Source organism: Pseudomyrmex gracilis, unplaced genomic scaffold (assembly GCF_002006095.1).
Source record: "Pseudomyrmex gracilis isolate BER0280 unplaced genomic scaffold, ASM200609v1 scaffold_138, whole genome shotgun sequence".
Classification (NCBI taxonomy): Eukaryota; Metazoa; Arthropoda; class Insecta; order Hymenoptera; family Formicidae; genus Pseudomyrmex; species Pseudomyrmex gracilis.
In genome coordinates, this window is record NW_018020722.1 from 410,181 (window position 1) to 426,258 (window position 16,078).

The 16,078-nt window shown below is 33.4% G+C and overlaps 2 protein-coding genes and 1 long non-coding RNA gene across 4 annotated transcripts; all 3 read right to left on the reverse strand.

The window, feature by feature from the left end:
• Window positions 1-2,821: 2,821 nt before the first annotated feature.
• LOC109856978 (zinc finger and SCAN domain-containing protein 9-like) lies at window positions 2,822-7,300 on the reverse strand. 2 transcript variants are annotated; one of them, XR_002250445.1, is made up of 2 exons: window positions 3,981-7,300; window positions 2,822-3,303 (listed from the first exon to the last, which is right to left on the reverse strand). XR_002250445.1 is itself a non-coding variant. In XM_020432774.1 (2 exons), the coding sequence occupies exons 1-2, from the start codon at window positions 4,363-4,365 to the stop codon at window positions 3,229-3,231; spliced, it is 423 nt and encodes a 140-aa protein (XP_020288363.1). In that variant the 5' UTR covers window positions 4,366-7,300; the 3' UTR covers window positions 2,822-3,228. The 2 variants fall into 2 exon arrangements, 1 of the variants encoding a protein (XP_020288363.1); XM_020432774.1 differs by having other exon boundaries at window positions 4,018-7,300.
• Window positions 7,301-7,308: 8 nt separating this feature from the next.
• On the reverse strand, window positions 7,309-7,988 carry LOC109856973 (oocyte zinc finger protein XlCOF6-like). Its single transcript, XM_020432767.1, has 2 exons — window positions 7,925-7,988; window positions 7,309-7,586 (listed from the first exon to the last, which is right to left on the reverse strand). The coding sequence occupies exons 1-2, from the start codon at window positions 7,986-7,988 to the stop codon at window positions 7,309-7,311; spliced, it is 342 nt and encodes a 113-aa protein (XP_020288356.1).
• Window positions 7,989-9,798: 1,810 nt separating this feature from the next.
• Window positions 9,799-12,931, reverse strand: LOC109856941. Its single transcript, XR_002250439.1, has 3 exons — window positions 12,461-12,931; window positions 10,976-11,298; window positions 9,799-10,345 (listed from the first exon to the last, which is right to left on the reverse strand). It is a non-coding gene; the product is annotated as an uncharacterized LOC109856941 (long non-coding RNA).
• Between the last annotated feature and the right edge of the window lie 3,147 nt (window positions 12,932-16,078).

The window sequence follows — 16,078 nt, forward strand, 5'->3', positions numbered from 1 at the left end:
CGCACTCGTGTCTAAAATGTGTCATCATGTTGGACCTCTGGCTGAACGAGACGCCGCAGTTCGGACAGACGAATCTCTCGGGATAATCTGCAACTTGATCATCCAAACGGAGCACTGAAAACAAAAAAGAAACAGATCGAGATCGAGATCAGTAAGAAGCATGCCGAGAAGTGCCTGTGTCGACGTTCCAAATGACTAGAAATCCAAACCAAAAAAAAAAAAAGAAAAAAGAAAAGATGAGACAAATATAAGAAACGAAGTAACAATTCTCTAACTTGACAGATAGTCTCGAGTTAGTATCTTCAGAGAGACTTAGTCGTGAAACTTCCTTTGAAGTCGGAAAGAGATGATGACAACCCTTTGATTAGGCCTCCGACTCGTTTTCCGACCGCATAGGATTTACCTGTACGAGATACAAATAACGACAAGTGAAAAAGAATAATGTTAATAAATATGTTAAGAAATATGTTCCTGATCTGAATCGAACCTGCAAAAGAGTGATGATTTTCAATCTTCCACTTAAGTAAGAGTCGTCGTAAATGTTTATTGAACCGACAAGAAATACGATAAAAAAACAAACGTTGTCTTTTATTCGATCAATATTTATAAACAACAACTCTTTTATTGCTCAGTTGTAGTCGGAGAGATGATATAATTACAAATCCACACAGAGCAACAACGTATAATATAATTGTTTTGTCGAAAACATGTGTAACCAGTAAACTTATCACTTATAATATTTCATTCTGTAACAACTCAAGCTATATACTTAATAAAAACAAACATACATTCTCTCTCGAATGTAAAGTGCTTTGGAAATGTAACTTCCAATGATCTTTAATTATAATTAAAAACAAAAGAAAATCAATCACAAACACAAGCGACAAAAATCTGATATGAAATAAACTCTTCTATTTAATTTTTTTTAAAGGAGGAAAAAGTAAGATTATTAAAATTAAGAATATACTTAAAAAGTATATTCTTAAGAAAAAAAAAAGATTACTTAAAAAGTATTTTTTTTTTCTTAATTTTAATAATCTTACTTTTTCGGTATATTCTGAACCACTGACCAAATAGTATTGGCTTAATAAGTCCGGAAAAACTTGATATAAATGACTCAAAACAAAATAAAAACTGAATAAAAAAATTAAGAAAAAAATTTAAAAAAAAAAAAAACAGTATACACCGGTAAATCGACAAGTGCTTGTCGACGATTGCTTGTTTTATTGCACTCGATCTGGTTTAAAAAAAGGCATGTGTTTATGTCGCCTTCGCACGTGCTTGTACACGTTCGAGCTGTATTTGGACTCGTAGCAGCAATAGGTGCACCGGAAACGGCTCTCGTGATGATTGCCGCGGAATCGCTGATGGCGATGCACCGAATCATCCTTTGCCAGAATGCCGCGAGTCGAGCCGGTTCCACGAGACCAGCCGTCGCTATAGAGCATGAATCCACCTGCAAGAATTGTCACAGAATCAGAAGGATTGAGCGTGCACTCCCATTCTGCGCTTTTAGCGCTCCCGTAAATAAATACCTCGACATTTCGATATCTGGCTCACTTTGACCTGAAAGATAATACTGGTCATATCATGATATATTTTTACAAAGGATCTTCTCTTTCATTGTACGTCGATACCGACTTACTATATATTACAAAAGCGAAAAAACACAGAAAGCAAATCTACTCTCTCGAATTTAATGTCATTGAAGGAGGCGAAAGAATAATCGGCTTTACAAGGATGATTCGAAAATTGAAAAAATCTGAGACGAAAGAGTGACCAAACTTATATTTGTCAAAATGTCATGATATTTATCCGTGTTTTTTTCTGGATTTATTTATAAATCGATTTTTAATCTATTTAAAATTGAATAGAAAATACATACACTGTGATAGAATAAAGAATTAGCCATGAGAAGGGAAAATACAACACAAAATGTTTCATGCGCCTTATATGAAAAAAAAAAGGTAGTGCTGAGACAAAAGGTGCAAACAAACTTCGGAGAAAACAACTCAACATTCTTATCGTCGTTTAATTGCGAATATGCGTGATGGTACACATATACATATTTCAATATACATATTAATATATGAAACAGTGGCGAAACATGCTGGCCGAGCATTTAATTTCAAATTGGAAGTGGTTAAGAAAAATAAATTTTTTTTCTAATCATGTATATTTCTGTATTATCCATTTTACATTCAGAAAGTAAATCCAATTTTTTTTAATGCAGATTTTATATAAAAAATGTATGAACTTCGTTAATGATACAAATGATAATTGCGTTCGTAATTTTGTTGGTGATGTTCTTAGCGGTAATCTCATCTGTTTCATTTTCTTTCGAAAAACAATCTCTTTCTATTTCTCTTAACTTATAATTCTACAAGCGCAACGCGGTACAGATATTCGCGATTTTATCACAGAAACTTGTGTGTATTATTCATGCAAAATTATTAGGTTTTTATTATTTGATTATTTTCTTTGATAATAAGAAAACTTCGAAAAAAAGTTGCAATTTTTTTTAACAAACTGATCACGATATAATATATATATATACATATGTATATATATATACACATATATATATTATCTATGTAAATTACTTCATCAAATATAGACATAAAATTAGTTTCTATTTTATAAACATGTTTATAGAATATATATAAATAATAATTACAATATTATAATTTACATATATATAAATAGTACTTATATATATATATATGTATGTAGTACTCATATATATATATATATATATATATATTATATATATATAGTACTTATATATATGTGTAAGTGTACATATATATTACACATTTTATTTTACAGAAATAATACATATTATTTTACAATTTTTTATCGTATTTGCCTGTAAAATTTTTCAATGATTTTTAAGCGAATCGTTGCACTCTTTGTGTCTAATATTTTAATCTTATAAAAGTCTGTGACGTAAACTGTGGATGTAATGTAGAGTGTATATGTTTATCTCTTGTTGAATCTCAGTCTTTTCGACCTCGTATTTTTAATATAGCTTGACGAATCGCCTTTCCATGTTCTGATGTTTCACTCGGATGTGCCGGTATACTGCTTGGGTGTACTTGCTACGCATGTCGCAGTGTGGACACTTGAAGCGTGGCAGATCGACGCACTCCAGCCTGTAATGACGGCTCATACCGCCCGAAGTGTGGAAAACGCGCGCGCACTTAGGACATGGAAAACCGCGCCGGTTCAAGGCGGTCTGAAGTTTGAGCAAGTGCCAGGAGTTTCGCGTGGGATGCTTCTCCAGAACGATAGGCCTAAAGTCTGTAAACAGAAACAGAGAAAAGAGGGTCGTATACTAAAGCAACGTTGCGCGCAACCGTTTTTCCTAACAGAGACCATTCGGGAAAAGTAGCAAATTGAAAACAAGTTAGTGCGAAAGAATCTCGATACCTTCTTCTCGGGAGCGATCGAAGGTTGCTTCGATCTTGTCCCGTACACAAGTAAGAAACGATCGAGACCCAAGTCATATGCAACTGTGTTCTGTGTTTCATCAGAACTTTTCAATATTACATCATAAAATTAAAATATAAATGTAAGTGATAACGTAAATTGGTACAATAACATTTTATAGTAATAAATAATTAATAATGTATTTTATATAACATGTAGTAAAACACGTATATACATTATATATAGTGGTAAATATTATTTATAATTAATTATAAATAAACTGTATTTTCAAAAAACATATTTATTGCGCGTACTCTCAAATAGATGTCATTATTTTTTCAAATCAAATATAAAATATGCTTTTCGCAGAAAAACCGAGAATACGAGTGATCAACCTTCGACAGAACACCGAGAAGCAAATGTCGTTCGAAAAAGAAAAACAAAACCAGAATATCATTTCTTTCTCGGGAAAACAAAAGTCACGTGTCTCGCACTTTCTTTTATTGATATAATATCGCGTGTTGGTATATTTTATTAGAATATCATACACGAGCAATTGCCACAGGACTAATAGAGCTTGTTCACCGTGACCTGCTGTCCCGGATGGAGTTTCCGGATGTGATTGTAGATTGAGTGGGACCATTTGCTCACGTGGCCACAATAAGGACACTGATAACGCGGCAACGAGTCGCACTCGTATTTATAATGCCGGTACATCGAGTAGCTTTGCGAGAAGGATTTCTCGCACTTTGGACACTGATGCCGGATGGACGAAACCATCGCGGTCTCCACTGCCTTGCGTAATCGATGCTGCCGTTGTTGCGGCTGCTGCTGCTGCTGCTGTTGCTGTTGCGATCGTCGCGACATCATCTGATTGTGAGATTGCTTGTCCATTGCCGGTACGTCGCTCCGTAATTCTGAAACCGATGTCATCTCGTGTTAATCATTGTCGGCACGTTCGCACACGGCTACTGATACGGTTACTAATAATACGGCTAATAATGAAAAAACAAAAGAAAAAAAAACAAGAAAAAGGATCGTGTGTGAGAAGACAAAAACTTAAATACAGCAGCACCTGTTGCAAGTTGATACGAGAGTGAGCTGCGCGTTTCTCTCTTGAGTAACCTGAATATTTCTCGCGCGAGAACTGTTTTTCGGCATTAAAATTATAATATTAATATTGTGAATTAATTCTTATGTGTTTGCCTAACATGTGTTTTAATTACCACACAACGGATGTAGTCAGCGTGTTTCTGATGCTGGCGATGACTTCTTCGTCGTGTTAGTATAATGATAGGCCTTCCTATACACGTAGCTATAGATCGCCTGAAAAAAATCTAACAAGATTTATTCACAATTCGATTGTTCCACATCGGCGCTCGATTTGACAATTAATTTTTGTGATACGATCTTTGGTGAAAGAAATTTACCTCCCCTCTGTACATGTTAAAACAAATAAAATTTAATTTCTTAAGATGTTTTTTTTTTTTCAATTTTTAAGTAAAAATCACTTCTCGGTGATTCCAACCTTGACAAAAATTCTAGGGAAGGACGGAATGAGAATTGACGAGAGATAATGTAAGAAATTGTGACCCCTCTAGAAAAAAAAAAACCTATAATAAACATATCTGCAAATATGTATGTCACGTGTAACACGCAGCATTATCGTAAATAAAAGATAGAGAGATTCTCTTCGTGCGTTCTTTATTTTTTACATGATGTATAATAATAGATGATCTATGTACAATAATCTTGCAAAAAGCACGAAAAAACTTATTAGGATTCTTATTATCTGATAAACTTCGATCTATGTTTCTATATGTATAAAATTGTTACATTTAGTAATAATAAATAAATATTAAAACTAATAGAACGTCATCGCAGAATATACAACGCTAATGACAAAAACGCCGTGGATAAATATACTATAACGTAGTATAGTATAACGTAAAACTATAGTGACGAAGTAATCGATTTTTGAAAAATCAAAATTTTCAAACAACTCAAAGAATCACGCAAACGTGTTAGTGAAATTTCCCTGAGACGTTAGATGCAGTCCGTTTCTCGGCAAATAGCGGAACGGAAGGAGTTTTAACGTTTTATGTCCGTCTTTGTTCTTGTTAGTTTCCTTCACGTTGTTTATCCGATATTTTCAAAAGCAATAATAGTTAACCTGAGTTGCGGGAATTCAATAGAGTTTTATGAGCGTCACCGGTCTCTCGCGATGCATAGATCTGATGTGCTGATAAACGTTGGAAGTCTTCTTGCTGCAGAGGTTGCAGTACGGGCACTTGTATCTGGGCGCTTTGCCGCACTCGTATCTGTAGTGAGCGAGCATGGTGTCTCGTCTGCCGTAGCCGTTGTTGCAATTGGGACAGTGAAACTTGCCGGTGTCCGAGTTGAACCGCAAATCCCGTATCTTCATGTATTTACTGAAGCTGTTGTAAAGCGCTCTGTTACCTACAAAAGATCGTCACACGGTCAACATCGATCGAAAACGCTCGTGCGCTGCGTCTCGGAAATATTTTCGCCGACGATAAACGCATCAGAATTTCATGCAAAAAGAATATTCGTCAGAAGAGAAACACAAGAGAAATATATGTGTGTGTGTATATATATATATATATATGTATATATAAAGAAAACGCAGATATAGAGAGAAAAATAGAAAAGACAGAAAAATGGATGAAAACAAAGACGCAATATTCTACAAGATTGCAACTCGAGTCGCGTGACGTTTAAGAGCGGAAAATCCTCTTCTAGTAAAAAGGTTTTTTTATTTAACTTTTATTTTAATTTTAAAACAGGCGTATGTTATTGTTTTATTTTGACATGACTAAGTACATTCTCAGGTAACAAGATGCGTCCTCGCACGTACAACAATACCGCCTCGATTCGAAACGCCGCAATTTCAGAGGGTCACGTATGTCACATTAAACGAGAGTGTCAGAACATTTTCTTCCCGAGAAAAAGCTATACATATTTTTTTTTCGATCGGAACAAAAGACACACCTTCTGACAAAGTGTGTGACGAATTTGACGTCACACATCGCAGATAGAACGCAGTTAATAGTTCGCCACGAAGATGTCACAAAAAAATTCACAAAGTTGACCCTTTGTTTGCAGCAGTGGAGAAATCGGGATCGTCTATCCGGGCAGTACGGATAATTGATATTTATAGGTACGTTTGCTTCTTTGTGATGAAAAAAATATGCTTTTCGAACGAATTACTAAGTAAATTATTACTTTAAACTATTATTCCTTTTCTTCAATATCGTCACTATCTTTTGATACGTTGGCCACTTTAATTTTTTTAACATCTCATCAAAAAGTAACTATTGTAATGAATTTTACATCGCACTTTTAAGTTTGATCAGTGAATCTAAATTTCATCAATCTCACACGTAACATAAAACACATTGGACAAAAGAAAACAATCAAGACAATTAGCTACGTAAGTACCATGCTAACAATAAGTAAATATTTGTTACATGATACACAATTATCGATAGCTTCTACCTTTAAAACTTCGGTTTTAGGAAACTACATTTGATAAGGATCATAAAATTTTCGCAAATCGAAACTAAAGTAAAAACTCTAGAAAACATATATTTTTGTTTTCCAACAAATTCAATTTTCGTCTACAATGTTTGAATCTAAAAAAATAACATTTGATAATCGCCTAAACAGGTACGAAAGACTATCGACGTTCTTCCTCTCGAAAGAACGCAGACAAAATCGAAAAAGACAAAAGACTCCTCGGTTTCCTCGGATCTTGTGTGTGTCTATTCGCGGCAAAGCTCAAACGCGCAAGCAGCTGAATCAATTGCGAGTCAAAAGTCGACACTTAGTGATTTTTTGGCCGCGCAATCTGTTCTAGAAGAGCGTGTTGCAGGTTATCGGTCGCGACGGATGTTTGTGCCTGATATGATCCTGCACGTTGAATTTTTTCTTGCTGAGTTTGCCGCAGTACGGACACTCGAAGCGCGGCGGTTTGCCGCAGTCGTACTTGTAGTGGGCCGTGACGGCGCTCTTCGTGGTGTAGCTCTTGCGACAGCGCGGACACGGAAAGCGCGTTCTCGTTTTCCTCAGATTTTCGCCGCCCGGATGATACACCTCTTCCGTCCACGGTAGCGGTAACATTTGCAGAAACGCTGAAAAAAAAATACGGAAGTGCGCGGTTAGTACGATCTTTGTGATCTTTGTGTCTCTGCGAGATCGCGAGGAGTGAAATTTCAAAGGTACGCTCGCGATATCCGTCTAATTCTTTTTCTCTCTCTCTCGCTCTCTTTCTCTCTCTCACACTCTTATGTAACACGCACACCACGCACGAGAAAATGTTTCTTGTAAAAGTTTCGCCAGTTCGAAGAGCTCGAACGTAAAACTGCGAGGTGTTTCTTCGTATATTCGATAAAAATATACATAAAGAACCAAATCACTTTAAAAATTATTGGCAATGAATAATCATGTATCACTAAGGTGTGACAGTTACTCTCTGTCTCCTCGTCTTCCCATTTCTCATCTTGCTTCGCTAGACTGACGTGTTTCAGAATCATATGTTAAAATTACGCCACAGATGATTAACGCACGAGATACAACTACTCAAAGGGAATAATAAGCAATTTTATAAATTAATCACGTATTCAAAAACTATCTCACATACTTAGAAAGGATCTTATTCGTTGATTCGCAAATTAACCCAATGGAAAAAATATTCTAAGAATCTGTCGGTGTTTTTTTTTAGTACAGAATAAACAAATAAAGCAATTGAAGGTATTTTTAAGCTACATACGAATGGACTGCGCGATAGTCGATTACGTATCGTGTAATGAACAAAAGAACACTAAGATAGAGCGTGTGAAAGCGCACATAGCGTTAGTTAGTAGGACAACTGAAATTTTTACACTCACGTCATTTTGTCCACGTATCATTTATGATTTAAGGACATCCTACTGCTCTGTAAAAAGATGATCATTAAAATTACGAAAATAAATCACAGCCTCTCATTGAGAGATTGATTTGAATATGTTCTTAAAAATAGCGTGTTTAATTGAAGTCGTCGCGCGCGATCCAACGTTTTCAGTCATCCTGTGTAAAAAAAGAATGTAAAAACACATTACGTAATTAAACTAGAAATTTTTTATACATTTTTTTTAAACCAAAATATCAAACATGCAAAGTAAATTACATTTGGATATAAACGTTCAACGTCTAATTAAAAACAGCTCGTACATTTATATTTATTTACAAGTGACGTTTATTTACAGGTTACGCATGTACATATATATTATATAGATACATAAATGTATAAAAAATCACTTACATACATAAATTTACTTTTAACGAATTGCACTAACAGATTTCTCTTTTCAAATGCAAGTATGTTTTTTTAAGTAAAAACGATGTTTTTTCACACACATAAATCTTTGAAAAGAGATTTAAATTATATAACTTGGGATCGGATTTTAAAAAAGAGGAGCGGTTAACTAATATATTTTAATACTTACAAGTAATACTTGTAAATCTTAGAAGTTTCCTAAACTCATTATATCGCAACTAAATAAGTAAATAAATTATTGTATTTTTGATGAGATACTCGATATAATAACAATTTAACAGAGTTTTGTAATACCGTTTAGATAAAATAAATAGATAAAATTTGAGATAAAAGATATTGCACTAGATTCTCCAATGTAAACGCACTTTTCAAAGAGATTTTACAAATAATATTTATGAAAGTCTAAAATATTTTCAAACTTGAAGTATTTTCAGACTTTTAGAATAATTTATGTTCAGAAATCCTATCATCGAACAAGAAAGTACTCTTGGGAAAGTACTTGGGATAGTAACTCTTCCTTTCCACTATGTCGATGGTGAAAACGTCGCAACTCTCGTGCAGACGCTTCACGTGCTTGTAAGTGTCCGAAGGATATCGCGAACAATACGAACAGTAAGGACATTTGTAGCGCGGCTTCTTGCCGTTGCAGGCGCTTGTCACGTGGCGCTTTAAATGGTACTTGCTCGAATAGCTGTTGGGACAGTTCAAGCACTGATACGGTTTCGAGCCCCGGGAAGAATTAGAATACCATTTCGAACGTCCTGAAACATATAATCGGCAAAAGTGCCGTGCCCAATTCGTTAGTTTGAGAGAGAAGAATCAGAAATCGTGAACAATAAAATGTTTAACGGGTCAACATCAAGTTTCTTTTCGGAAAAAAATAGATTTCTTATAAATTAAATCTAAAAAAACTACACAATTACAATTATCTTTACACAATCGTATTTGCAACAACAAAAATATAAATTTAAAAAAATTGTTAAAACATTAAAGATAGCAAACAATGAAAGAATTATATTATTGCTTATTATAATTATATTATTGTTTTTATTTAATCGATAAGTTTTATTACATTTGTATTACTGCGCTCGTACATGTAATAATATAAGACAGAATGAACATGTGGAAGTAACCGTGCATGTAATAATACAAGACAGAATGAACATGTGGAAGTAACCGAAAGTTGCTGGCACATCGTTTATCCTCCCAATTTTTTTCGATCTTATGTTTATCATAGCATAGCACGCGTACATAAAAAATCTATCAAAAAACTTAAAAAATCTCACAAAGAAAAAGCATATTTGCCCACACAAGTTCCCAACATAATATCCATAGCAAAAACTTTTGCAGTTGTGTGCCATCTCCTGATATGCTGAAATATGGTCGACGTCTGTTTGCTACAATACTTGCAATACGGACACTGAAAACGTGGATCTTGTCCGCACTCATACTTCAAATGCCTTGCCAGATTTTTCTGTTCTGTATAACTGCTGACACAATTTTCTCGAGGGCATGGGAACTTCTTCTTTCTTTTTCGTTTTAAACGCGGATAGAGTCTTCCCAATACCTTAACGTCTGGAACACAAAAAATAAAAAACCACAGATAACAAGACGAACGATATGTAATAACAAACATAATAATCAGCTCTCGCTCTCGCAATAAATCTAATTCTATAATATTATACCACATTCCTCTCAACCCAGCGTTATGAAAAAAGAACATCTGCGTGTTGCTCTTGATAAAGTAAAAAATTTCTACGAAACGTTGATATAAAAATGATCTAACCCGAAAATCATTTTTCGGAATTATTACAACACACCGCAAGAGCATCGAATATCAAAAATTAATATAAATTACTATATGACAATGTCAGCGCATTGTAGCGTGTAGATAGTCAAAAAATACTTTAAATCATCTCTTTAACTAGTTTTTAAATGTTCTGTTTTCTTGTTTTTTTTTTTACATCAGACATGCATATGGGATATATACACGTAAAAAATAGTATTCTTCTATAACGAAGGAGACATGGAATTATAAAACTAAAATAAAGTGTTATTATTTTTTATTAGTAGTGTTCTAGTCACAAACGAGAGAAAATATTATATATTAGTCGCTTAGAACTAGCACGTGTGCGTCATATATTAATTACCAGATTATTACATCACTTATTGATTCGCAACATGCATTCACGTCATCAAACACACCCTGTATTATCCTTATTGATCGCATTTGTTAGAATCATCTTTAACCAATGTTTCTTTCTACGTTGATTTCTCTGATTGGCCTTCGTCAATCACGAAAACGTGACGATTCTTATGCTTAGCCCGTACGTGCTTCCGTACGTCGGTCTTGTACTTGCACTTGCAGTCGCAGTAGGGACACTTGAACCTGGGCAGCTGACCGCACTGATAACGAAGATGGCTTATCAGGTTTCTCTTCCACACGAAAGTGCTCCGGCAATTTGGAGTAGGGCACGGATATTTGTATCTGATGTAACGTATAGTGTTGAAGAAGCGTATTCTGTTATCTGAAACAGATAATGAATCGTCCGTGATAAGAAGTTTCTGAGTAACGATTGTCAAGAAATAAGAAGATGAACGAGAATCGCGCGTCAAATCCAAGTTTTCAACACTACATAAAAGTAACATTTATTTTATTATTATCACATTGAAGTAACATTTTTGACGATCCGATTAATTCAAATATAATCCTATGTTCCGTGACAGTTCTTTTTTTCATGAAACCTACGAGATTGTCTTTTTTATTTTTAAACATACTTTATATTCACAGGTAAAAACGTGTTCAGAAACATTTACCATGCAGTATTTAACATGCAATTTTCTTACTGAACTGTACACGAGAGCAAATAAACTGTGTGTAATTTTTTTTATAAACGTTATTATTTTTTTCTGAAAAATTAAAGTATAAACATATCTTAAAATACAATTTCTCACAATTAGATTACTTCAATCACATGAGGATTTGTAATAAATTTACTCTGAATTGATAATATTGCGATTAACAATACACGAGAATAAAGTGTTACAATTAGACAAACAAATGAAAATGAGAAATGAAGAAAAATGTTTGATATTTATATGTCATATAAAAATTTACGAAGTTTTAAATAACAAAGAAGATATCCTTCGATATTTAATGATTAGAAGACGCACGGCTGCGAAGTGTTTGCTACAGTAGTAGTGTCCATATTCGTTCTGGAAACACATCTACACAAACGCATTTTTTGACACTCCAGTGTCTTAGAGTAATACGTCATCTTGCGCTTGCAACAATAGTTGAAACACTTAAAACGAGAATAATTATATTTTTTTGGTATCTTTTTGCTAATGCAGATGTTCACTCACTCACTCACTCACTCACTCTCTCTCTCTCTCTCTCTCTCTCTGAAAGTGAAATCAAAATATCAATGTTACTAAAAGAAATTTCTTTTATTTATAATATATTTACAAATTGTCCATTACATATACTTATAATATAGATAATATTATATATAAAGTATATAATATTATATATAAAGTATAAACAATTTATGTAAAAATATTATATCAACACAAAAAAGTTTATATTTAGCAAACGACTGTTGTAATTGTTTTTGTGTGTGCTCTACAACTAATATAAAATGTTAACCATGGCATAAAAAGCGATATGATATAAGAACAAATACTTACAAGAATTTTTAAGAACAAGAAAACATCGAGCTACTCTTTTGCTTCTGTGAAAGAATTGCTCGGTATGTTCACGACATAGACAGCAGAATTCTTGTGCATTCTGCGAATGTGTTTGTTCATATCGGATTTGAACTTGCAACGATACTCGCAATATGGACACTTGAAACGCGGCTCCTTGCCGCATTCGCTGCGTAAATGCCTGTTCAAACTGCTCTTCCACGTGAAGATGCTGAGACAATTCGGGCACGGAAACAGGCGGTTGTCTTGCGAACGATGATAAGATTTCATCTTCTCTCTGAAGAAATCTTGATAGATATCTGTAAAAACAGACAATTTTGCCTGATTGATTGAAATGCCTTACAAAGTTCCTCTTACAGCTGCAGAAATATTTTTGGATATTTTACAAATCCATTACCGTCTCTGTAAACAAAAAAAAAAAAATCGAACAAAATCATTTTTGAACACAGAACAATGAAATGTTCGATCAAATCAAATTAATCGAAATTTGTAAGCTATCTTTTAAATTGTGATATAAATAAAAGAAATACAATAAGACTTACTTAAACATAGTAAGATAATGTGAAATTAAAATGCGCAATGCTTACGGCCATTTAATATCATTACAGCACTTATACATATCAATTATAAAGAAGAACTACTGTGTGGTCACAAACAATTACTTAACAATTATTTAAATAATTAACCTAAAGAAGCTTTGTTAAATCTCTCGTCACACAAATATTTATCTACAAAAATAATGTTATATCTCACGCACATGTATATTTTATACCAATAAAGCAACAATCATTATTAGTCAATAATTAAAATCTGGAAGAGATGAGGAATAGGAAAATGAGGAAATCAATAACTTCATACAGAAAAGAATGTTAACATTTATTTTTTTTATCTTTCTAAAATACGCAGTTTTCTAATATTTTGTATCAAAATATATATCGCGCGATTACAATAATTTATAGTTTTATGTACACTTTAGAAAAAACTAATCATAATAAATGTCAAAATATATGTTAAAATATTTATATTTGTAGTTAAAATATTTCAATAAAATAATTTATTTTCTACAGAAAATATAAAATATAAAGAAAATACAACATTTTCAACATTTAACTTTTTATTTATTTTTAAGTTTCATACTTAATAACTTAATATTTTTTCAGTCTAAAAATAAAAGGGAGATAGAATGACTTCCTCATCCAAATTTACACTTAAGTTAGAATTTTTTGATTTTATCGAAAGTGTCGCTATAAACAAATTTCATTTATAGTATATAAAAACATACATCCTACAAGTAACAATTTAAAAAAAGTTTTGATTAGCTGCGATCTGTTTCAATTTGTTGTCTGTCGCCCTCTGCGACACGTCTACGACATAAATAGCGGAGTTTTTATGAATCCTGGTAATGTGTTTGGTCACGTCAGCTTTGACTTTGCAGCAATAATCGCAGTGGGGACACTTAAAACGCGGTGGACGACCGCACTCGTATCTCAGATGCCTTATCATATTTCCCTTCCATTTGAAAAACTTGGCGCAATTGAGATTGGGACACCTGTAGAGTTCGCGTTGTTGCCCATCGTTGTTTTGATGCAAGTCCATTCGATAAGGTACTTTTCCGGAGAAGAACTCTGAAAGGGATATAAGAACGTTTCTGTGAGCCAAACTAGCCAATTGTTCTGTACGTACATTTCTTAACTTGTTAAAAGTAAAATCATATCACATATCATATACGTATACTTATATACATAGCTTCGAGATAGAGCAACATTATAAGTTTTAAACGTATATATTTTAACATTAGTTCTAATTTATCCACAAACTCTTTGTAAAAATATTAAAAGACACTTCAGAGACATGATTTAATCTGAGAGAGATTTTCGTGCAGTCACATTTTATTAACATTCTTACACTTTTTTGAGAATTATATACACATAATTTTCAATCGTCAAAGTATCGTTGGATTAAATAAAAAGTAAAAACTCTTTTTTAAAAAAGAAACCTACACCATTAAATTACAATCGTACAAAACTATCACGTGAGAAATTATTCAAAAATATCGTCTTTTTATATTCGACGAAATAAAACAAACTGCAAAGAATAAACACATAAAAGAGTCTGAATAACGTTTGTTCCCGATTTGTCATAATATTATGCATAGTTTACTTTCTAAAATCTATTGGTGTTGTAGGTTGACAGAGAGAGAGAGAGAGAGAGAGAGAGATCTAGAGATACACTATCTAATAATATTCTATTATGTGTGTACCTCTTCATTTATTTACAGTTTTTCTAATTATTAATATTAAATAATTATAAATTCGGTAGAAGTTACAGAATTATAACTTCTGCTAATATTAATCTTCTCCTAAATAATTTTAGTCATTTCAAACGCCCTTTTTTTTATCATCGTTTCTTCGTTACTTTCTTTTTTTTAACGCGACAAACGCAATTGTTCAATTTTTGTTTTGTTTCATTTGAAATTAGCGCGTGACGTAGCTCGGTAGATATAAAATAACATTTGTTATATATTGTTATCGGAAAGTAGTACAATTTAGATATGTTCAATAGCTGTACCGAATAGTTTTCCGAAATGTGACGTTTCAAAAATTACGCCGCATATTGAAGCAGGCTCGGGGTCATCCAGAAGTAGAAGTGGCGGTGGTCAGCACGTAAATGTTGCAATTCTTGTGCACTCTTTTAATATGCCGGCAGACATTGGCCTTCCACTTGCCGCGATAATCGCAGTGAGGACACTTGAAGCGCGGCTCCTTACCGCACTCGTTACGCAAGTGTCTCTTCAGAGTACACTTCCACACGAACGTGCTGGGGCAATTTGGACACTGAAACTTCTTGTCATCAGGCAAACGACCGTAACGTTCCGCTTTTTCCCGAAAGAAATGTCGTAAGATACCTGTGAACATAAAAAAAAAAAAACAAATTTCGCTTGATTATTAAGCGCGTCAAAATGGAAACGCGGTTAGAAATATCGAATACTTGGAAATATCGAGCCATTAAATATGAAAATTTAACAAAAATATAAATATATATATGTATATTTTTGTTAAGTTTCATACTCAATGACCCAATGTTTCTAATTGTAATTATAAATATTTCTAATTGTTTTTTCTCGTGTTGTAATTGTTTTTCTCTACATTTTCTTCTTAAACTATCGTAAACATATAACTCGTTGTACGTAGGACGGAGAGAATCGCATTGACCTAATCCGTGAAAAACTCTGAAACAGAGATAAGGAAAACCGTAAGATTTTATGAGTGTGATTGTATTTGACACGCTCTTTTCAACAATTTCACTTCATCATATTTTGTTTCTCTGACATGTCACGTAACGATATCTGTATTTTCTCAACGATACAGATTTAAATGAGAAAGTGATAAATAAATCAAAACACTTTCTGTGAACTTGAACCCCGCATATGAAGATGTAACAAGTGGAGAACAGATCAAGAAGACACGTATACGGAAATCAATCTTAGAGCATATAAAAAACGACGAATCGGTGTATGTAAATTTTTATTTATTATTTTGTTTCAAAAATATAAGATACACGAACATATAAGTTCCAAAGAAACAAATTACGCCCATCTTC